The 23737-nt window shown below is 37.5% G+C and overlaps 3 protein-coding genes across 5 annotated transcripts; 2 read left to right on the top strand and 1 right to left on the bottom strand.

Moving 5' to 3' along the window:
• The first annotated feature begins 1049 nt into the window (after positions 1-1049).
• Positions 1050-7292, top strand: LOC109050656 (actin-related protein 2/3 complex subunit 1A). Of its 2 annotated transcripts, none has more exons than XM_042720134.1 (10): positions 1050-1227; positions 4529-4618; positions 4701-4805; positions 4920-5142; positions 5232-5339; positions 5434-5646; positions 5753-5828; positions 5937-6130; positions 6675-6765; positions 6880-7292. In XM_042720134.1, the coding sequence occupies exons 2-10, from the start codon at positions 4555-4557 to the stop codon at positions 6916-6918; spliced, it is 1113 nt and encodes a 370-aa protein (XP_042576068.1). In that variant the 5' UTR covers positions 1050-1227; positions 4529-4554; the 3' UTR covers positions 6919-7292. The 2 variants fall into 2 exon arrangements, with proteins under 2 accessions (XP_042576068.1, XP_042576069.1); XM_042720135.1 differs by lacking the exon at positions 1050-1227 and adding an exon at positions 3610-3675.
• Positions 7293-7616: 324 nt separating this feature from the next.
• Positions 7617-13633, top strand: arpc1b (actin related protein 2/3 complex, subunit 1B). Its single transcript, XM_042720136.1, has 10 exons — positions 7617-7773; positions 8335-8410; positions 10146-10250; positions 10341-10563; positions 11970-12077; positions 12172-12378; positions 12464-12539; positions 12618-12814; positions 13149-13239; positions 13341-13633. Exons 2-10 carry the CDS (start codon positions 8347-8349, stop codon positions 13377-13379), a joined length of 1110 nt encoding a protein of 369 aa, XP_042576070.1. The 5' UTR covers positions 7617-7773; positions 8335-8346; the 3' UTR covers positions 13380-13633.
• Positions 13634-13774: 141 nt separating this feature from the next.
• On the bottom strand, positions 13775-21463 carry wipi2 (WD repeat domain, phosphoinositide interacting 2). Of its 2 annotated transcripts, none has more exons than XM_042720133.1 (12): positions 21240-21463; positions 20103-20185; positions 18867-19036; positions 18669-18765; positions 18336-18433; positions 18141-18233; positions 17277-17347; positions 17067-17180; positions 16787-16951; positions 16595-16702; positions 15645-15742; positions 13775-15565 (listed from the first exon to the last, which is right to left on the bottom strand). In XM_042720133.1, the coding sequence occupies exons 1-12, from the start codon at positions 21311-21313 to the stop codon at positions 15453-15455; spliced, it is 1284 nt and encodes a 427-aa protein (XP_042576067.1). In that variant the 5' UTR covers positions 21314-21463; the 3' UTR covers positions 13775-15452. The 2 variants fall into 2 exon arrangements, with proteins under 2 accessions (XP_042576067.1, XP_018923760.2); XM_019068215.2 differs by having other exon boundaries at positions 17073-17180; positions 21240-21462.
• Between the last annotated feature and the right edge of the window lie 2274 nt (positions 21464-23737).

The following is a 23737-nucleotide window of genomic DNA, read 5'->3' as shown; positions in this document are numbered from 1 at the left end:
CACAGCTGGAGGACCAATTTGCAACTTATTAGGTCAACTGGCAACATGATTGGGTATAAAAAGAGCCTCTCAGAGTGGCAGTGTCTCTCAGAAGTCAAGATGGGCAGAGGATCACCAATTCCCCCAATGCTGCGGCGAAAAATAGTGGAGCAATATCAGAAAGGAGTTTCTCAGAGAAAAACTGAAAAACTAAAAAAAAGCATGGTAGAAAGATTTTGAAGATATCATCATCTACAGTGCATCTAGGATGACTTGAGGGTCAGTAATTCATGAGCTAATTTTCATTTTTGTGTGAACTAATCCTTTAAGAAAGTAGCATTTAAATGGAAATAGAATGCAATTCAAATTTATGTTTGAAATGCCAGCTGTAGAAATCTTTATTTAATTAACAGACGTTTTGAAGTTTGGGGTCGGTAAGGTTTTTTCAAAATGCATTTGAAGTCTCTTATGCTCATCAAAGCTGCATTTATTTGATCAAAAATGTGATGTCAAAGCTGAATTTTCAACATCATTACTCTAGTCTTCATTGTCACATGATCCTTCAGAAACCATTCTAACACTGTGATGTGCTGCTCAATAAATGTTTCTTCTTATTAGTTGTGCAGCTTACTATTTTTTGCAGAAATGTCAAGTTCAAAAGAACAGCATTTATTTGAAATATAAATCGTTTGTAACAATGTAAATGTCTTAACTTGACCTTTTTATCAATCTGATGCGGAATAAAAGTATTCATTTATTAAAAAATTTACTGACCACGAGCTTTTGAATGGTAGTGTAGCCTGTATGCATATATGTAACACTTAAAGGGATAGTTCACCCCCAAAAAAAGATGAACGAGGGTCTTACGGGTTTGAATCAACATGAGAGTGAGTAATCGATGACATAATTTTCATTTGATCAATCTTATCCCGCCTAATATCAAAAGCTGAACAGTCCTTTGAACGGTGGCCTGCTCGTACAGTGCCAGCCCTCACTATTTGTCTTGAATGACTTGCGCTGAGTGCACACGGACACGCCCACCGTTTGCAGTGCGTACGCATGCGCGCTGAGCTGCGTGCCATTTCCTGGATTCCTTGACAGGCCCAGATCAGGGAGCGAGAAGAGAGCAGCCGGAGTGAATTCGTGTCGACTGTCCAGAGTCCGCGAATTCAAGTCCGTCCACCAAGTGAACACCCGAGAGACAACATCCTCGCGAGCATTTCCTCAAGAAGCGGAGCATCGGTTCAGGTAACTTAAATGAGGCCCGTGTCATGCCTTTTTCCGACAGCAGGGAGCGGACTGAGCCGGTGTTCTGAAATATTCGGTGGTCTGAGATTTTCGGTGACGCTGGGCGGAGCTTACATGAATATTCATGAGTTTCCTGTTTCGCGTTAAAGCGTCTCTGATAATATTAGTACGTTTTTCACCGGATCACAAAAACTGTTCAACAAGGTAGGTTAATTACGTTTCAGCTTCTAACGAAGATAAGCAAATGTTGAATATAATTGTTCGTTTGTGCACAAAATGTTATTGTTTGCAGTTTTTAAATGTTTACTCAACGATTACAGCCACTGATTTCCCAGAAGCAGCCTATCGTTAGAATACGCTACAAGTAAATGGGCCAGTAGCTGTTAAATATTTTCTCATATTCCTCTGTTTTGCTATGAAAAGTATGTCATTTGAAGTTGTGTAGCATATGGTGGCACAAACTTGCTCACTGTATTGTAAGACTGTAAGGTGAGAAATGAAGAACGATATAAAGACTCTTATGTAGTAACAACTATTTAACTTTTTTTTCTCCCTTAAAAAAGGTGTCAACATGGAAGTGCATGACATCCTACAGTTCATGTGGAGAAGCTGTTTGTTTGTAATTAATATATCTGTTACAAAATCAGCAGAGTTTGATACTTGCACTTCTGCCTGTTATTTTTTTCCTATAGCTTACAAGCTCTTCTAATGGGGGAGACTTATATTTTTGTCAAGTTATATATGAGGCCACTATTGCACACATAGATGAAGACATGCGTAAACGTTCTCAGAATTAACTTTTGCTTTTTTATCTGATGCAGGGGATGGTGGATGTGTACTTTATCAGTGTAATAGTTAAACAAATCATATGCAAAATAAAAAAAACTTGTATAGCCTACTATTTGATACAAATGTTGTATTATTTAACCAGTTTTAAAGTTTTACTACATTTTGTTCCTAAAATCCACACTTTTGAAATCAAGATAATCAAAGGTAATCAAACCAAGCACAACCTAATAAAAACATGTTTCATGGATAAAGGGTTTTGTAAAAAAAGTTCATGTTGGTGGATATTCCACTAATATTAAAAACATGTGGGTCATTCTTGAATGGCTTATTCTGCAGTGGTATAAAACAATATGATCCCATTGATTTGGAAGCATGTTTCTTCTCCCAACATTTAGACTGATTTCATTGAGTTTGTTCATGGTGCATAAATTTCTGTTTGCCATTTCTTGTTCATACTAGGAATTTACTTTAATAATGTATTTAATAATTTACTTAAAAACAGAAGTCATATAACATGTGCTTGCTTATGTTGATCAGTAGGCCTATCCCTGAACACATATACAAGTTGTTACATCCTTGTGTAGCTTTCACCTGTTTTTTTTTTTTTTTTTTAAAAACATGACCATGTATTTTATATTTATACAGGTGTGTAGTAAATGTCATTTATGTAATGTCTTCACCACATCGGTTAATAAAACTTTTAACACCGAATCAGTTGAAGTCTTTATTCAGCAAAAGCAATCTACTTTTATCTTTGAAATGAAAATATACAAATTACTGTATGTTTTGATATAGCCACTTTCTATTAAACTACAAAACATTTTAATTGTTATAAGTTTGTAGAAAATAAGCAAAAAAAATTTAAAGTACTGCAAGGTTGTGGATTTCAAAACTTGACCAATACACATTTGAGTCCAAAATGATTGTCAAGTGCACCACAATGTGTATATGATTAAATACAATAATAAAGTGTATAAAGACATTTGTACACTTTTGTTTAACTATATAGTGCATTTTATCTACTAAATGTATATTTTTTAGACAAATAAAGAAATAAATACAGAGATTAAGAATGTTTATATTCCAGTTCATGTGTGCATTAAAAAAAAATTCATCTTTTGCTTTGTTATTAAAAACATTTTTTTGAATGATTGAGCAAACGATTAGGAATGACAGAATAATCATCATACATTTTATTATGGCACAACAGATACATTTTGGAACAGTTATTAAACGACACATTTTAAGGGACTCTTAATATTATAAAAATGCTTAATTGTTGTAGGCTCATTTGGAGCGTAGCCTACATCAGGTAAATCATTACGACAATCACAATCTTTAAATTATTTTGCATATTAACAATAGTAATAAAAACAACAATACACTAAGCATAATGTCATTCTAGGCTAAAACATACCTTTTTGAAAATCGTTTATGTTTCAGTGACAACGTACTAATATTATCAGAGACGCTTTAACGCGAAACAGGAAACTCATGAATATTCATGTAAGCTCCGCCCAGCTTAAAACAAAATCCAAGACACCAAAAATTACAACAGACCGCAAACTTGAGCAAGGCCTTCCTTATCCTCAAATCTAACAGACCACGAACATTTCTGTGAATTCACTCGCGTTAAAACAGTGTCCACGGCTGTATAAGGTACTACAGACCATTAGCTTTAAACCCGGAGTCTCTTTTCCGGCTTTCTGCGTATTTTTTTCAGGCATGTAATCTGTTATTTTCGCGTTAGCTGTCGGCTAATGTAGCAGGCGGGCAGCTCGCGAACAGAAGCCTGTGGCATCAGATATTGATGATCTGCCTCACCCACGCCCTAAAACAGGGGACTGACAGCAGTCATCAGGTTTTGCTGGTTGAACAAACAAATTTTGCTTTAGTATATGATCACGGACGAAAAACAGAGCACATTTACCGATGGATGTGATTTAGACCCAGCTTGCCAGTTTGTCAGTGATGGGTTTTTTCATAGTTTCTGACACTAATTAAGCTATTTATCAACTGAATCCAGAGTGCATTATTATCCACGATTGCGAATTTGATACTTTTTTTTTTTTTAAATTAAACTCAAAATAAGCATGTAACTACTGTAAATTGACATGCGTTTCAAACTAAAGTTGATCAGTTAGTTCCTATATGTGTTCTCTACAAGTAAAATAGTAAAAAAAAAAAAAAAGAAGCCAAACCATCGAGCTTTGCGTGTCACCAATCAGAACCGGACTGGATCCGCCTGTATGAGTGGGTCGGTCCTCCTAGTGTTCGTAATCGCTCCTGCACAAACACTAGTGAGAGAAACCCTGCATGTGTTTGTCTTGGCAACTGGGAAAATTATAGTGTTTTTATACTAAATTCCTCATTTTTAAGTTGCTTTGTATAAACCATCCGGTAATGAATAAATGCACTTATCGAAACCGTTGAACACAACTCGACCAATCAGTATAATCAAAGTTCTTACATTACTGGCACATCAGTCAAACGTAATTGCGTCTCTTTTCAGGCAGAGGTGCACGTTATTTGAAGACGATGTCGCTGCACCAGTTTTTGTTGGAACCCATCACGTGCCATGCGTGGAACCGGGACAGGACCCGTAAGAAAGATTTTCATTGTCATTTATTCATCGATGTTGTCTGTGTCCATGCCTCATCTCATGCATTGTTTTTCAATTACAGAAATTGCTATCAGTCCAAACAACCATGAAGTCCACATATACAAGAAAAGTGGAAATCAGTGGGTGAAGGCTCACGAATTAAAAGAACACAATGGGCACATCACAGGTGAAAAAAAAGTCCCTGTAAACTGAATTTCTAAGATGACTGTGACATTTTTAAATTCCTCACAAACATTGTTGAAATGGCCAGTTGACCGTTGTTTTTGTTGTGGTTTTCCAGGCATTGATTGGGCTCCTAAAAGTGATCGTATTGTGACCTGTGGAGCTGACCGTAATGCTTATGTATGGAGTCAAAAGGACGGCATGTGGAAACCCACCCTTGTTATTCTCAGGATCAACCGTGCTGCCACGTTTGTGAAATGGTCCCCGCTTGAGAACAAGTTTGCTGTTGGTAGTGGAGCGCGACTCATATCCGTTTGCTACTTTGAGTCTGAAAATGATTGGTAGGTCACAGCTGATATATTGGTCCTGTGACTGTATGTATATATATATATATATGTCTATGTATATTATGTATTTTTTATTATTTTAGGTGGGTTAGTAAACACATCAAGAAGCCCATCCGTTCAACTGTCCTCAGTTTAGACTGGCATCCAAATAATGTGCTTCTGGCAGCTGGGTCATGTGACTTCAAATGCAGGTGAGTGTGCATATTGAAGCTTGTTAGCCCTCAATGTGAATGTCAGAAATAAACGTTTTGTGCTCTGAATCATACTTGCATGTTTGTTTCTTAGGGTATTCTCTGCGTACATCAAGGAGGTGGATGAGAAACCAGCCCCAACCCCGTGGGGGTCCAAGATGCCCTTTGGGCAGGTGATGTCAGAGTTTGGCGGGGCAGGAAGTGGAGGATGGGTTCACAGCGTCTGTTTCTCAGCCAGTGGGAACAGACTGGCTTGGGTCAGCCATGACAGCACTGTCACTGTAGTGGACCCCACAGTAAGCTCAACGTGAGTATTGGAATTGGTTGGTGTGTTTAGAAGAAAAAAAATCAGTTATGACTTTTTGTAATAAATCATGCTTGTTAATGACTGATAGCACACTTCTGTTTTGCAGGCCAAGCCAGTTAAAGACAGAATTCCTTGCTCTCCTGAGTGTGACTTTTGTTTCTGAGAACAACATTGTGGCAGCAGTAAGAGCCTTTTGTTTTTTTATTGGTTGAAACTTGTTTGTTGTGCTGTACTTTAGAGGCGATTGCCTTTTTTCGGGACCTTATGTAGAGTTGTTTTTTTTCCGCCAGGGTCATGATTGCTGCCCTATGCTGTTCAGTTTTGATGATGGTGGAAACTTGACCTTCATATCCAAGCTGGACATTCCAAAGCAGAGCATCCAGCGCAACATTTCTGCCATGGAGCGCTTCCGCAACATGGACAAGAGGGCCACCACTGAGGACCGCAATAGCACCCTAGAAACCCTGCATCAGAACAGCATCACGTAGGGCAAACATTATTTGAAAATTATATATACACTACCAAATTGTACATTTTGTGGTCAGTAAGACATTTTTCTCCCAAAAGAAATGAATTCAATTAATCAAAAATGACAGTAAAGACGATTACAATGTTTCAAAAGATTTCCATTTCAAATTAATGCTGTTCTTTTGAAATTTCTATTCATCAAAAAATCCTGGTGTCCACAAAAACATAAAGCAGCACAAAATAAGACATGTTACTGAACCTGTAAATCAGCATATTAGAATTATTTCTGAAGGATCATGTGACACTGAAGACTGGAGTAATGATGCTGAAAATTCAGGTTTAACATCAGAAGAATCAAATCATTTTAAAACAATAGTTTCACTGTATTACTGTATAATTTTTTTTTTACTGTATTGGTCAAATAAACGCAGCCTTTGTGAGCATAAGAGACTTTCAAAAATATTTAAAGTCTTACTGTGCCCTAACTTTGCATATAAATTATCATCATTATTATAAAAATTGTGCGTAACCATTTACAATTTTTCTTTATAACTTTGTAGCCAAGTGTCTATATACGAAGGAGACAAAAGAGATTGTCGCAAATTCTGCACTACAGGAATTGACGGAGCAATGACCATATGGGATTTCAAGGTTTGTATTTAATATTTTCAAAATTGCGCCAAACTTTTCATGCCATTAACTTGCTTCTGTTTTATCCATTGGTTAACTAGAATTATGACCATGTTTACTTAATTCTTTCCACAGACCTTAGAGTCTTCAATCCAAGGCCTGCGGATCATGTAAGACTCTCACGAACTAGCATGACACAGCACAAGCAATGCAGCTTGAAGACTAACAAGGAGATTTCCAATAACACTTCTGAAAGTTTTTAAGTAAAAAAAAGAAAAGCACTGAGCAGTGGTGGGTACTGGTGTATGACACTCTTAAAAACGAAAAAAAAAAAAAACACTAATGGAAAAAGGGGTTAGGATCTTTGTTTTCTTTGTTTGTTTTTTAAGAAAAAAAAAAAAAAAACTATGCCAAAGCTGGCACTCCAGCAGTGTGTGATGGTTGATTAAAATGTTCTGGGTCTCAAGGGGATCCGGAAAGGAGTTAAATTAAAAGGAGAATTTTATGTAAATGGTCTGCTAGAAATAAATGACGTATACTACACAACATGCTCAAATGTCGTCTCTTTCTGTTTGATTCAATGCCTTTGTCACTGACTGGTTTTCGTATGCTACTAGATATAAACAGCTCTCAGACTGCAACCCAAGTTTGGTTTAAACAGTTTTTTTTTAATGTAACGGTTCCTGTAAATTATTACAGTTCATGTAAAGATTCCAATAAGTAAGTTACCATAAATCAGCTTTGCAGACGGAGGGTTTAAAAACATGCAAGTGAAGAGAATGTGAAGGGGAGTTGAACTACAAACCCTCCTCACCAGCAGACAGCCGCCCACACAAGGAAATGCTTATATGTTTCTAACAAGGAAGGGGAAGTAGTGCATATTCGGAGAGAAAAACGACTAAGGAAATACTTTAGTTCATTCAGAGCAAAGCCAGCGTTTGTGTTGACTGCTCAGAGTCCACGAACTCAGGCTTCATTTGCAGACTTTGTCAACCCCCCCACATCTCTCAGTTTTTTACGGTTTCCTGGGTAAGTAGAAAAACATATGGTTTTGTTTATCTGAATTTGGGAGATTTTTTTTTTTCAGATGTGAAGCAGACTGTAGTTTCGTTATGCTGGTGTTTGTGCCTGACTAACATGCACTAACATGCAGAATGACAACTAGAAAGCATGTTTCAGTATTTCGGTGACTTTTTAGCTGTAGTGAGAGATTTTACATGGTCTACTACCTCACATTGCTGCAAACTCCCTCAGCAGAGAGAACCGTTATGTTTTAAACAGAAACTATGAAAGATAGTAGAGGTTTTTTGTGTGTTTTTCTTGAAAGTGGAGCATCTGGCTTTGTCACAATCCTTTCTGGTCTTGTTTTAATTTACTACAAACATTGTGGGAGGGAAAACTTGTTTGATTTTTGTTTTAAGTATAACTGAGATGAGTCAAAAACCCGGAAAGAAATTTTAATAGGAAGTTCTAAACTTCTCCATTTTAGAAGCAAGTCTACGGAAGTGAACAAACAGTCATGTTTCAGTAGTTTGATTAAACATCATTTTTACCATTTCATCTCAAAATTACCTCAAATTTAATTTGCAGGAAAAAGCAGCCATGTCTTATCACAGTTTTCTTCTTGAACCTATCAGCTGCCATGCCTGGAACAAGGACCGAACTCGTAAGTTCTCACACTCGCAGCATCCCTTACGTCTTTGGAGCAGTTCCCAGTGGCTAGGGCTAAAGATATCCTTCAGCAATCATGTGGGAGCATCACTGCTGAATACACAAATGATTCTGTCTCCAAAGCTTATCTGATCATGCAGCAAATTTGTCTCTTGAGGATTCTTCTGAAGAGAGTCTGATGAGACTTAAACTAATGTTTAACATTTCTTCACAGAGATGGTCTTGTTACCCGTATTACGTGACTTTTAACATTTATTAGAGTTTTAAATTGTCCTGTGAACGCCCATTTGGCCCTTGAGAGCCCATCAGGCTCCTTAATGAAAGTCTATACTGTTCTGACGAAAACTACATTTTGGATGAAAAGCTGCATACCCTTCTGGAACTGTACAAATACATAGATGAACATGCATGCCACGTGCACACTTGTATTTAGGCTATGTGGTTTATGATGCCAGTTAGAATCCTTCAGCATCAAAGTGAAGTGCTTTCAAAAATCCAAATCATTCAGGGCTGTTTTATTTAAGAGTTTAAAAACCGTCTTAAAAGAGCAAAAATATAAAGACAAAGTTGTGTCTTTTCACTGCTGCCGCCCTGCTTTTCTTTCCATGCTGATGAGAGAAGCAGTAATGACTAATTCCCCCCAGACTTCCTGTTTTACCATGAATGGTGCTTTGTTGCTGATGCCGTACGTCTTCAGCAGACCGCAGAGCAGGGAAACGAGACGGCTGAGAATGATTTTAGGTTTAACTGCTGCTTTTAAAAAAATGAACGTTTTCTAGCTCACCTATGAAAAATGTTTGAGCACATCTGCTGTAGCGGGAAATAGAGGCTCTGTCAGAATCCAGCGTTGGCCTGTTCCCAGTACCCACACTAGCAGCCTTTGCATTTGACCACTTGCTGCTTACGTGACGTACTTGCAATATTAGGCCCAAGTGTTCATGTTAGTGTGTAGACTGCAAGTTTATATGCAGAACATAAAATGCAAGTAAACTTTTTACAGAGCTTAAATTATACTTTTAGATTTTCAGATAGATTGCACTTTAAAATAAATTTATTAATATATGTTCAGTAGTCCCTACTAATGCACAATTTAATTCTGGAGCTCCTAATTAAGTTACAAAAAATGCAGTTGAAAACATTTTACAAATTACACATCTCAGCACCAATAAAATAAACACTTTACATTTTCTACCACATTATATGCATTATCTAATTAATTTAACTTACACTAGAAAATTTTCCTCTACATCTAGCAAATTATTTGATGCACATTTGATAGCCTCCAAAGTAGTGTGGGTATTGGGACAGGCCCATTTTATTTAGCACTATTCTGAAGAAACATATTATGTTTGCAGGCTTAAACTTATAATATTAAGGTGTTGCAGGTGGTTGCCAGGGCACTTCAGATGGGTCTGCATTGCTCCGAAAGAGTGGCAGTGGGGTCCATTTCAATGATAGTTTATGGGAACTTTTCACCTACTTTTTTGTACGCCAGACTAAATATATCCCACCATCATAAATCCAACCTCTCCTCAACAATCCACATAGTTATACAGATATTATTTATCAGTTGAGTTATGGTGGCCATAGAAAAGTGGCACTAATAAACCTTGAATAAACAAGTACTTGCTACTAAAATATTTAGGCTGTTATCCAATCCATTAAGCCAAAGTATTTTTGTCATATGCTTGTGTTGAATATTTTATACACTGGATTCCTGTTTTCTTTAGAAATTGCAATGTGTCCTAATAACCATGAAGTCCATATCTACAAGAAAGAAGGAAGCAACTGGAACAAAATCCATGTGCTGAAGGAGCACAATGGCCAGGTTACTGGTAAGTCTAGAAGGTTCATCTGACCTACACAGCCACAGAGCATTAATGTGACCAACGCCATCTAATCCAGTCTGTTTCCTCATCACCCAGGCATTGACTGGGCCCCAGAGAGCAATCGTATCGTGACCTGTGGCACTGACCGTAATGCGTACGTCTGGACCCTAAAGGGAGATGCATGGAAGCCCACCCTGGTCATTCTCAGGATCAACCGTGCCGCCCGCTGTGTGAAATGGTCTCCTAAAGAAAACAAGTTTGCAGTGGGCAGTGGCTCACGTCTGATCTCAGTCTGCTATTTTGAGCAGGATAATGACTGGTGAGTACCATCACATCAGACAGGAGAAATGGATGGATAGTGAGCCTTTTCTGGCAGAAATGTTAATCTACTTATGTTATGAGGCAGATGGGCTCTCTCTTATTTTTAACTGACCTGGTTTAATGCAGCAGAGGATGCTGGTACTCACCAACCGCATTGAATCTTTAGTCGTCACATTCAGTCATTGGATTACAGGTTACACGTTACACATTAACTCATGTGATGTGATATCATTGAGCCGATCAAGTTACCATTTAACTTCGTGCTGTTGGTATGTAGTCCAATCTTAGGCATTCATACTCTTGCTGTTAGACCAACAGCGCGAATGTGATATTGCTTTAATACAGTAAACACTAATATAATAATGAATAGCTTTTTAGATACAAGTCACAAGAACGATTTCATTGGTGGAGGGAGAATAGACAAACAAAGGCCAAGCGGAATGTACCGATAAATTTGTTGGTGGCGGTGCTAAATGAAGTTTTGAAGGAATCAGTTGAATGAATGATTCTATGACTCACTCATTTGTTTCATCCCTGAATCACTCAGTGCTTTTGAATGATTCAGTTGAATTAATGATTTAATGACTCACTCATACATACAGCTCCTTGTTTAGTAACTAAATTATTATTATTATTTTAAATATAATCAGTTATGTTAATGTTAATATGTTAATATGACTCAATATGTGCTGTATTCAGAACCCCATACTAGCATACTACTCTTGTTATTTCTGCCATGCAAAGATATGATAAAAGTATTAAAATGGTTGTATGCTGTTCAGAATTCAGTAGCCTGCACTTAGTTCCTGGAATATATATATAATAATAATAATCAGTTGAGTGAATGATTTAATGAATCACTCATACGTGCTGAATTCGGAACAAAGACTACAGAAATATATAAAATAATCCTTGAAAGGGACTTTGAACCACATACTGCCATACTATTCTTATTATTCCTGCTGTGAAAAGATATGGTAAAAGTAATACATATGATAGTATGCTGTTCTGAATTTAGCAAAAGTCACTTGTTTAATTCCTGAATGAATCACCTCACAAAGATATGCAACCTTCTAATTGAGAAGCATCCAGTGGTTGGAGCAAATTATATGAATGAATGACTCTGTGACTCACTTATAAAGATACTTGTCACTTGTCACCACCCACTGGCAAAACTATGTAACCTGCAGAAATTACAGAGAAATACTAGTGAAAAATCCCAGTGCTGACTGTTATACCAACACTCCTGCTCAATTTGAGGACCAGAGCTAGGCTTACCAAACTGTATTATGAGCTACATTTGATCATTTCAGCTGGCATTCGTTACTGTCAAATAACACAGACTAATCAATTGTTTTTATTGGGTGTATCTAAGATGCTTAAAGTTATGTCTTATTATGCTAGGTGGGTGTGCAAGCACATTAAGAAGCCCATCCGCTCCACCATCCTTTGTTTGGACTGGCACCCCAATAATGTCCTTTTGGCAGCTGGATCATGTGACTTTAAATGCAGGTTAGGTTAAATCTTATCTGCATTATTATTGCATTAGTCTCTTTTATGAATATGACTGTAATGTGAACTTCCCATTTGTTAATTCCCCATCCAGGATCTTTTCTGCTTACATAAAGGAAGTAGAAGAGAAGCCTGCTCCAACAGCGTGGGGCTCTAAAATGCCCTTTGGAGAGGTCATGTTCGAATCTACTGGAACTGCAGGATGGGTACACGGTGTTTGTTTCTCAGACAGTGGGAATCGTGTGGCCTGGGCCAGCCATGACAGCACCGTGGCAGTGGCTGAGGGAGGAAAGACTGCTGTGTGAGTACTGCCTTTCAAATCTGACCCTGCACAAACTTTGCTTTAAAAACCATATTTGCCAAATCATTTCCTTTCATCTCGACAGCTGCGCCAGTCTGACTTCAGAAACCTTGCCTCTTCTGTGTGTGACTTTCATTACTGAGAACAGCCTAGTGGCAGCTGTAAGTATCTTCAGATGTCAGGCTCTGATGCCAAAGTAATCTGTTTAGACTGTCTCCTCATTTTCATATCTTTTTCAGGGCCATGACTGCTACCCTGTGTTGTTTGTCTATGATTCGAACAAAGCAGCCTTGTCTTTTGGAGGGAAACTTGACGTGCCAAAACAGAGTGCTCAGAAGGGCATGACAGCCAGAGAACGCTTCCAGAACCTGGATAAGAAAGCCACCACTGACAGCAAAGAAGCTGTCCTGGAGTCTTTGCACAAGAACAGCATCAGGTATGGCCTATTCAATAAGTCTTTCAAGTCTGTCATTTCTGATCCACTGTGGCATTAAAGCATTCCTGTCAAGTTTAACTCAATGCAAAATGTCCAATGGGTGGAATGCTGGAATGCTAAGAGTTTAAAAACAAGTTTCAAACACTCGCTGCCTTTTTTTTGGTGAAATAGCTCCACCCCCCACAGTATGGACTGTTAAATATTAAAATGTTATAATAACAGATACAATTCTGTTTGCTGCCACTAGTGGTGCTGAAAATACTTAAAATCAAAACATGAATATACAACAATAGACATTATTATCTTTTAATGCAATTTTTTGTTCACTTCTTAGCCAAATCTCAATTCTTAATGGAGGAAAAGCACGATGTGCCAAATTCTGCACCACTGGTATGGATGGAGGCATGGCTATTTGGGATGTAAAGGTACTTGTTGAACTTTTGTGCATTTCATAATTTTAATTTCTTAGCAGTAGTCAAAAATGCATAAAGATGATTATAATTATTTTGTTTATTCTATGTTTCAGACCCTTGAATCTGCAATGAAGGACCTCAAGATTGTCTAGACATAGCAGACATCAGAACAAAATGTCTCAGTTCATATTGCTTGCCTTTGCATCTTTTTTAATGCAGTTGTCTAGTGGTTTAAGGATTTTATACTGATGAAATTTAGCCAACTGGTTCTGGATGTACCAAAAACTGAATTTTGTCTGAATTTATATGCTGGTCATAGATTGCTTTTCTTTAATTAGTGCAGGTACCTTGCATTTGATTTTAATAAACTGCAACTGAAACTAATAAAATAAACATGCTGAATGCTTCCCGTGTTAACTCCATAATTTCAATGCAATTCTATGTAATATTTATGAGATGTATAATGGACATAAAAGATCAGTACACCACTCACTAAACTGAATTTAAAAAGGAATGGAATGGGGAAAACAATCTAAAAAGACGTTAATAAAACATTTTCAACAGAGGATTTATTTAATCTTTATATGGAACAATTTACATTTCATACAAAAATCATTAGAAAACAGATTAAAGTGGCCTTGGGGGATTAGGGCTCATTGGCTAATGAGAACATAAGTCAATTTATTACTGACCTTGACATTTGTTGATATGCAACATCAAAACATGCTCAAGAGACAATCATGCATACAAATTATCTCAAGATCCTTTAGAGCTCCAATAATTCAGGCAGTATCTCTGAATGCCTATACTGTTTGTGTGCCCTGTGTGCCTATTTGGACACACGGGCTAACATTGCGTTTTGTGAATATTTGGTAATCACATTCATAAACCCTGGTCCTCTCATTTTTCAAAAGGACCCTGGATATCACATTAAACATTTGACCTGTTCTGGTTCAACTGCCAGACCACAGGGATGTCTTAAAGAGAACATACCCCATTTATAAGCTAAATGCTGCAACTTTTCACTAAAGATTGATGTTTTAGTGAAATATATTCAGATTTTTCTCTTTGCAAAGGACAAGGCCTCCAAAATAGGGACCTACCTAAAATGAGGCTCATGAGCAATCATCAGCTGCTGGTATTGAGAATAAATCAAAGAGACAGGGCATGACTTCAACTTCCTTCCTTCATTCATTCTTTCATAAAACAAAATGTCCCAGAAACAAGTTGATGACTAACTGCCTCTTGAAACCACGTTCATCACAGGCTAGTTCCCCCTCAAATCAATACATTAAACGCCTTCATCAGTCATCAGTTCTACAACTGAGGTAACTTAAGTGTTTGTAACTTAAAACCATAAAACGTCTTCAAAAGAAATCAGGCCATATGAAGACACTAGGGGTAATTCAAAGCCAAAAAGAAAGTTTTGATCTCCACGTTGCCCGTTTACCCTTAATGTGGCATGGGATTAATTAAAATAGAGTATTGTAAAGCATGTGTGCGTACAGATGCAGTAATTCAAGATAAAACTAAAAACAACCCTCTGAGCCTGTTAAAAACACTGTTCAAACAGTAATTGTAACCAGGCCGTCATGTTAACACGTCATATACATTGTTATTACAGGACAATACTCACATCTTGGTGCTATTGCACAGCCACAGATGTTGATGACTGGTAAGGGACTTCAACAACGCAGACACTGCACAGTTGTGTGACGACGTATAGCAGGCAGCGCAAGCCAGTTCGCTTTCAATCACAATTAAAAAAAAGACACAAATGCACAAACACACACAAGTGTTTGTCAAAGATCAAGAGGAGAAATGGTCAGCAAACACATCAGAACCATCCACATGAAAGCAAAGGTTTTCTAGAATTTCTAAATCTTGGCACATGTACATGCAAAGCTAAGAAACGGGACACCTGCAGCTTGGATTTCATATTTTGGTCTGATTAAGGACATAACTGGGCATTAAAAAAAGAAAGAAGGAAGCAAAGAAAAATTCACCAGGTTTTATAAAGCCACAATGGTGGGGGATGGGAAACATCTATACGCAACAACAGACAGAATAAGGCTACAGCTAGGCTTGCTTTAAAATGATCTCTCTTTTAATCCCTTTCTCTATCAGGTCACACATGTCCATAGCAGCACCGGAGGAGGAAACCCCCCTCTGCAATGTCACTCAGTCGGTTCCATCTTCCGCCCCAAGGCGCGACTGGCAGCAGCTCAGTCTGTTTCCAGGATTAACGGAGGCTGCTCGTTCTCTTCGTCCAGGTGCAGGGTGTTCATGTCATCCTCCACTCCAGCACCCCCTACCGCCCCCTGATCCTCAGTGTAACCTGAGTCAATGAAAACCATACAAGGCCATTTGAACATTTTCATTTTTTCATTCTTTGAGTGAAAATGAATGCTTCTTACCTTTGGCAACAGCAGCACTGTACGTCTGTGCCACAAGCGGCCGGTCGTGAGATGTTTGCTCAAGAATTTCATTCGCTGGCTCTGCACTTCCATCTAACCTAAAGGACCAAACACATTTACATGAGGAATTAAATCAGTGTCAATCAAAAACTATTTTTTAGATAGAAACAATACGATACAATACAAACGGTTTAATGCAATCCTTAAATTAAAAATGCAGTTTTTACTGCACACAAAAAACACAAAAAGAGATTAATTTAAACTAAACAGAAAAAAAAAAAAAAAAAAACAGCCAGTTAGAAAATATTTGACATTTAGCATTCAGCTATGGAGCGGGATTAAGGACTAATGAGATTTCAGTGTGGTTGGGAACAACTGTTTTAGGTTCACAGTAAATTGTACAGGATACTCAATAACCAACAAAAATATTCTATGTATCTACACATTACCGTTCAGAATTGTGGGGTCACTAAGATATTTTTCTGAAAGAAAGGAATGCTTTTATTCAGCAAGGATGCATGAAATTGATCAGAAGTGACAGGAAAGATATTTATGATACAAAAGATTTCTATTTCAAAATTAATGGTTTTCTTTTAAACTTTCTATTCATCAAAAAATCCTGAAAAAACTGATCACTGTTTCCACAAAATTAATTTTCAATATTGATAAGAAATGTTTCCAACCAAATCAGCACATTAGACCAATTTCTGAAGCATCCCGCTTACTTATATTTCACGGGAATAAATTACTTTGTTAAAACAGTTATTTTAAATTGTAATTATATTTCAAAATAATTCTGTTTTTATGTATAACTGATCAAATAAACACAGCCTATATGAGCATAAGAGATTTTTTCAGAAACCTTTCAAAATACAACCCCAAACTTTTACAAAAAGTGTAAAGACTAGTAGACTGATAGATTGCTTTAGTTTGGTAACATTGGATCTCACTTATGCTGTTTCATTAGTGTGCACTCTCCCCCCTCCTGTGGGTCCAGATTGTATAGGTAAAGATAGCCATCTGCTGCAGCCACCAGCAGGCGTGGGATCTTCTGGATTCTAGAAACCAATCACAAGCAAGATAATCAGAGACACATCGATCCTGATAGCAGCTACAGTCTCTAGATTGAATGGTTTTCTCACATGGCCAGAGCGCAGATGTTCTTATGACCTGAAAAGGGCAGTCTGACTGTAGCAAATGCCCTTCCTTGAGAGAACATCTCTGTTACGTGTGCAGGCAGATATGTTGTGGAGGCCATCAGTACTTTCCCAAAGTATCCAGTCCAAGTAGTAGGCTCCTCTTGAGGCCTAAGATGGAAAAACACGAGTTGGTTGCAAAACAAAAAAAGAAGGAGGCTTTAGCAATAAAAATAAATATGTACAATTCCACAGGAAAACCACTTATTTCAGTGGGCATCATTACACTGACTTCTCTCTCTGGGTCTCCAGCTTAAAAATATGAACCGTCTCCGTGTTGCTTGAGGCAGACAGATAGAGCCCCTCCATACTGAAGGCGAGGGAACAGATGCTCACACATCTGTTGAGGGATAATCAAAGGAAATGCATTTTTTCACTCTGTGTGCTTATGATGATTCTTGGTGTTTTGTATCAATACAGTAATATAGTTTACTACCTCTTTACTCCCCTCCGGAACTCAAAGAGCTTTTGGCCCTCTGGAATGGAGAACACTCGGATTACAGTGCCCTAAATAATACCAAGAAAAGAGGGTTGCTTTTTAGGAAGGACACAATAAAACTAAAACTCTTGATTTATTATTCAGCACTTTTAATCTTGAAGGTCAGTATGTAAAATCTACCAATCAAAACAAAATAATACTTTTATTAATCAAGAACACATTAAATTGCTCAAAAGTGACAGTCAAGATATTTATAATGTTGCAGATTATTTCAAAACAAATGCTGTTCTTTTGAACTTTCTTTTGCATTAAAGAAACAAAAAACCCTAAAAAACGTATCCACAAGAATATTAAGCAGCACAACTGTTTTAACATTGATAACAATAAGAAATGCTTCTTAAGCAGCAAATCAGCATGACATCAGAATGATTTCTGAAGGATCATGTGACACTGAAGAACAGAGTACTGATGCTGAAAATTCAGCTTTGAACACAGGAATAAATTACATTTAAAAATATATATATATATATATATATATATATATATATATATATATATATATATATTTTAAATTCTAATAACTTTGCACAATGTAACTGCTTTTTCTTATTTTTTTTAAATTAAATAAATGCGGCCTTGGTGAGCATAATAAACTCCTTTCATAAACATAAAAAAATAAAAAAGTATCAACACCAAACATTTGAATGGCAGTGCTGCATATAGTTAGAAAATATCATAAAAGAAATAGAAAAAACTGGAGCTACTATTAATTTTCATTATCAACCAAACAACTGTAGCCACTGTATTATAGTCTGAATGAGTGTCTCTCACAAACACACACACACACACATAGCGCTCTACCTTCTCAGATGCCGTGGCCAATTTAGTGCCGCTTGCATCGAATGCCAGTGCTGCTAGCGGACTATCATGGGCAGGTATCATGTTAGCTGCCCTCTGGGGAGAAATATCACACATACAGACATGCTGACCAACCCTGTTTAACACAATCCCTTAAAAACATAATTACGGCAAACGTTGAAACTAAACAGTACTTACCAGATTGACCGTGTCAAAAACTTGTACCTCTCCAATTGTTGCACTTCCCGGATAGGCCAAGTAACAGTTGTCATTACTGATTGACAGGGCACATAGTCCTATAAATGTTTAGTGACATATTAATAATCACGAATAAAACATCTGTCTGGCTAATACTAACAACAGCAAGGCCATTAGTAACGAGTCGCCCCGAAACCTATGCTTTCAGTTCCCCAAATATAAATAGAGCACTAGATCTTTCTGAAAGAAGAAGCTGCTACATGCACTTCCCCATGAAAGTCTGGAAAAACATCACACAACAATGATGCACTGATGGCAAGCAGCAGTACCCACCGGAAGGATTCGGAGGGGTCTCTCGAATGGTATGTAGTACTTTCATATCCCTAATGTTGTGGATATAGAGTGACTCCTCTAAACACACTATCAGTCTCTGTGGAAATAAAGCAAGACTGCAGCATACGGTCTCATCATTTGGAATAAAACACAATATTGTAAAGACGCGTCACAGGAAATGGATGCTTGCTGACTCACCTGTCTGTTTAGCTTTACAGCCAGTATAGTGTTTGAGTAGCTGTAGTTGCATATCTCAGTCCCTTTCTTGAAGTGACAGACTTTCAGCTTCCTAGGTGCCTTAAGGCTGACAATAGCAACAAGGCTGCTGGAGAACAATCTCTCCACGATGCACACATCTTCTGTGTCAGCTGAGCACAAATACATGAGAATATAAAACACGTCTTATGCACTACACTCATGCAAACATTTATAATGGACTACAGGAGAGATTCTCAACCTTTTTAACTCAACGGCTCCCCATTTATTATTCAAAGTCTTCCCCGATAATAGAAGCTAATATAGTTTCAGTATTTCTGCTCTAATTAATTAATTAATTAATTAATTTCTGCTTGTTTTTGATTTTTTTTTTTTCAACTATTTTTATGTACAGAAACTGGGAGTATTGATTTATTTATTTAATTAACCATGATTCACTTTGTGATGAAATAATATTCAAGAACTGTATGTTCTTCAATAACAAAAACTATTAGAATTTTAACTGATATTAGAGTTAGGTTATTAATTTAGGTACTTGTAAGCCATCCTGCATCCTCCTTGGAGGTTTGCTGAGGCTCTCGTTTGAGAACATGTGGTCTACAGGGACACAGCAAAAATAACAAATCCCTGGATATTTTCAAATGTCTACATCCGGCCTCCTTACTATTTGAAGATTAAACAATAACAGAGAGGAAAACAGGCTTTATTCTGAACTTAGTCAAAGATTAGGACTGCTAAAAGGCACAAAGTGTGCTCGAAAGCCCTTCAGCTGTGCCTTACAACACGTACTTGAGTGCTGACGCCCTTAATAAAACAATTATTAGTAAATAATGGAAATATAATGCAACATTTTTTATTTAAAATGTTATTTTATTAAGTGAACTGTATAGCCATCCTTACACTATAAGATATAATTGTTTACTGACATCTAAATTAAGCTGGCCTCTAAAGATACTATTTTAGCACAGCTGGAATGTTGCCAATCAGCATCCAGGAACAGAACTATCCGTTTGAATCATTTTCGAGGTCTCTCACATTTTTCACACTGTTTGTACACCCCTGATTATCTCTGACCTCCAGAGAGAGCATAAAGACATTATCAGCCCCTTCAATCAACTCGTATCATGCCAGAGGTTAAAGCAGCCATACTAGATATGATTTTCATAACCGCACGTGCTTAAGAAAGGCTGACATTAAATTACTACAAAAAGTACTCACTACATTCATAGATTTGTTCCAATTTGTCCACTGATGACAAGGAGAAGAACTTGTACCCGGACTTGGTACCAACAGCTAGGGATCTGGAAAGCAAAGAGGTAACACTAATGAAACGCTACAGTAAGTGATTAAAACACAAATCCACTTCTTCATGGTCTACTGGTCTGCTTGATGACTAAAACAGGCTGTTGACCTGATGGTCAAATGTGCTAAAGGGCTATTTTGCAATCCTCGAGGTGTAATGTGACATGCTTGAACTTCAAGATACAAAAGCCACGAGATAGTAAACTATTTTAAAGTAGTTTACTTTCTATAGTTGTGATATGTAGCAGCTGTTATTAGTTATAAAAACACTGGCAGCCAGCGGTTACACTAAATAATAAGCTTTGGCTAACTTGACAGCTGGTTCGTTGGTTACTGAATTTGGAAAGACAAACAAAGTTTTTTTTTTCTTAAAATAAAATAGTATATAAACTATCTTTCAGAGAGCTAGCTTTAAATCAGACATAAAAAAAAAACACAAAATGAGAGCTCAGTTTTAAGTCATTGGTTATTACTCTGGGGTTGCTAACAGTTAAGCTACTATTGCTGTCTTTCTAAGTTACTTCGTTAAACACACAGATAACAACTCCTTTAACACTTGCTAAATTTTATATACAATCAAATGTTAATTTACATCCCGTGTTTAAGATTCCACACAATTAGGCTGACATAAAGCTTCGCAGAAGAGCAAATATGTAATTTTCTCGTTAGCATGGGCGCTAGCGCTACAAGTCTCGTGAGTCAATCTGTCTGGAGTTAACGTTACTTTAAAGGAAAAAACTGGGTGCTGATTTATTAAAACAGAGCTGCATTAACACATCGTGTGCGACCGTCTTAAGAAAGACCGAATTAAAAGTCAGAAAGCATGACATCAGTGAGTGTTTTAGCTGGTTAGCACGCTTTATCATCACATCACTCTATTTGCACAGCACTTGAGAAATGAGACACGACACAAGGAAAGCGCTTCCATTATAAGGAGGGAAGCTTCCCACGACAGCAGTGCAAGTTATTCGCTGATTATACTGCGACATGGTGCTGTCGTCGTGCAGAATCAGATGCGCTGTTAGGCCAGCAGTAGCGTGGGTCTTTTCTTACGTGTTATCCTGATTAAAGTTGGCGAAGAGCAGCTGGCTGCAGCCGGCCTCTCCGCTCTGACTGGCCAGGTTCATGGGCTCGACACCATCTACAGATTAAGCCGAAGTGAAAGGGGCTCAGAGGTGGGGATAGATCAGTGAAATCTGGTGTCGTCTCGCACTGCCATAAGTTCCACCCTTGCTCCAATGAATGTTGTTGTTTTTCTCCAGCCACTGTTGCACCTTTTCGTGCGCATGCGCACTGGCTGCTGCACGCATTCGAATTAAAGGGAAAGGTGCTCTATTTCTCACGGGTGGAAATTTTTAGAGGCTTCCCAGTGAGGCCTCTTAATTGAGAATATATAAGAGACTAGCCTTTATGGTGGTTCTCAAACTTTTCGACTCTAAAATGACGCTGTCCACATGATTAAAACTTTTGCTCAAAAACCTCTTGTGCACACTTTCCTACTTATATTCTGCCCTCGGATTGATAATTCATTAAAAAAAAGGCCCTTTAGTATGTGCTGCTGTCAGGGCCGGACTTACCCATTAGGCAAAGGTAGGCGACTGCCTTGGGCCCCCAAAAGCCAAGGGCCCCCTAATGCTTTTCATAAAGGAGATGCGCATTAAGCGCGGACACGCGAACGGTTTGCTGTTTACGGTGTTTATGCACGACATTCGTCTGCGCGTCCGAGTTGGAACGTGCTTCTTGTGTATCCAGCTTGTAGCAAAATAAAATTCTATGCATCTAAAGCTGACTGCCGCACGAGCGCGAGGTCCCTCTTTCCCAGCGCGCGCACACTTCTCTCTCTGCGTTCAGCGCGCGGCTGAAAGGAGCTGTGCTTTCAGTTAAAACACTGATATGTTGCTTCTCTAATTTTACATATAAGGTATAGCTGAAATCACAGCACAGCTATTGTCTTCAAGCTATTCTGTAGCCTATTTGATTTTTATCAGACGACGGCACGATTATATATTTTTGCGCAGATTAACTTCTCGGAAGGGATAGCTAGTTAGTCTTAATGGGTCGCGTTTCAGTCACTATTTCATATTCATCCCGTTGTCTGACAACAAACAGTCAAATGTATCAATGAAAACAGTTTTGAGAATTTAGCTGCATCAAAATACAGTATGTGGCACAGAGAGGCAAACAAATGTAATAATAAATAATAAATGTACATTTTACATGTTCAGAAGTGAGCTGCCCTGTCATGCGAAAATGCAAACAGGTTTGTGTAAAGTGCTCAGTGCAAAGAAAGAGAAGTAATAGGAAGCTAGTATTTCTTTTTTCTTTTTCTTTTTTTTCATGTGTCTAATAGACATGAACAAGTTATTTGAAAAACATCTATGACCTATGAAACATGTCTACTCTTCATGCTCTGTTAACTGGTTTCACTAATAATAAACATTTATTGCATAAATTAATTTTTGCATTACAAAAATGCCTTAAAAGAAAGTGTTACAGGTGTGCATATTGACACAGAACAATGAGTTTTAAGATATGTCAGAGCAAGATATTTTCAGCTGAGACAGCTCAAACATGCATTTTAGTCTGGGACTAGCTTAAGCCTTGTCTGTGAAACCATGGGGAAAATATTCATTTAAGGTACATTTAGAACAGATAAAAATGTGCAATTAAGTTGCGATTATTCACAAGTTAACTCATGACAATCATGCCATTAATTGTGATTATATATTTTAATTGATTGACAGCCCTAAGTTAAAATGACTAAAATAAAATGTAGGCTTACGCTGGTAACTCACATTTTCATTTTACCTGATAAAGTACCATTTATGAGCTGAGCTGTTTTGTTTAGAGCTGTTACCGGGGAAACCACTATATTTCTGACTCCAAAAGCACCTCCTACTGGCAGAGAATGAATGTGCATTTTCAATAATCCAGTCTGCAGTTTTTGTTCAGACCAATGCGAATATTCACTCACATAAATCTGTTTTAAATAATATAATAATTTATACTTCTGACTCATCCAAGAAATATAAAGTTTCAGTTGTGAGGTTTATCATTTTATAATTTATTTTGTTTTATGTTAAAACTAAGAAAACGGTAAATCAATTGCTATTTCGTGGTCTACAACATGAAATAATAAAAGTATCTGCTAAATGAATAAATGTAAATTAAAGAATCCCATTAGAACATGTACATAAAAAATGTAGAAACATTGGACACAACAATGTGGCACCATTGTGCAGCAGCAAGCATCACAACAAAAAAGGACCTCGAGGGTTGATCTAGGTAAATGTGTGCAAATGTATAGGGCCCCATTCCTATATTTGCCTGGGGCCCCCAATTCACTAAATCCGCCCCTGGCTGCTGTGAAATCTTTAACAAAGTAGCCTAAATGTAAGGATAATTCTATAAATTGTTATTAACATTGCTTATTAATTCATTACTGGTCTGATGCAACTTAGATTTAGTCTACTTGATTACCCATAAATCATTTAAAAAATAAATAAAACTCATGTTAAAACGTCAGTATCAAATATGATAACTTTTGAGGA

The sequence above is a fragment of the Cyprinus carpio genome, chromosome B3, assembly GCF_018340385.1.
Source record: "Cyprinus carpio isolate SPL01 chromosome B3, ASM1834038v1, whole genome shotgun sequence".
NCBI lineage: Eukaryota > Metazoa > Chordata > Actinopteri > Cypriniformes > Cyprinidae > Cyprinus > Cyprinus carpio.
The sequence above is the reverse complement of the archived record's forward strand: the minus strand, read 5'-3'. Positions and strand labels throughout refer to the sequence as shown.

Bases quoted from the DNA above. Each gene is read 5' to 3' on its own strand.
- arpc1b (XM_042720136.1), top strand. From the start codon at position 8,347: ATGTCTTATCACAGTTTTCTTCTTGAACCTATCAGCTGCCATGCCTGG. The intron at 10,564-11,969 runs GTGAGTACCATC...TTATTATGCTAG, and splicing joins TTTGAGCAGGATAATGACTG to GTGGGTGTGCAAGCACATTA. The intron at 12,815-13,148 runs GTATGGCCTATT...TTCACTTCTTAG, and splicing joins TTGCACAAGAACAGCATCAG to CCAAATCTCAATTCTTAATG.
- LOC109050656 (XM_042720134.1), top strand. From the start codon at position 4,555: ATGTCGCTGCACCAGTTTTTGTTGGAACCCATCACGTGCCATGCGTGG. The intron at 5,340-5,433 runs GTGAGTGTGCAT...TTTGTTTCTTAG, and splicing joins TCATGTGACTTCAAATGCAG to GGTATTCTCTGCGTACATCA. The intron at 6,131-6,674 runs GTAGGGCAAACA...ATAACTTTGTAG, and splicing joins CTGCATCAGAACAGCATCAC to CCAAGTGTCTATATACGAAG.
- wipi2 (XM_042720133.1), bottom strand. From the start codon at position 21,313: ATGAACCTGGCCAGTCAGAGCGGAGAGGCCGGCTGCAGCCAGCTGCTC. The intron at 17,348-18,140 runs GTAGAGCGCTAT...GGTATTATTTAG, and splicing joins TGGCCACGGCATCTGAGAAG to GGCACTGTAATCCGAGTGTT. The intron at 16,703-16,786 runs GTGAGAAAACCA...ATTGGTTTCTAG, and splicing joins AACATCTGCGCTCTGGCCAT to AATCCAGAAGATCCCACGCC.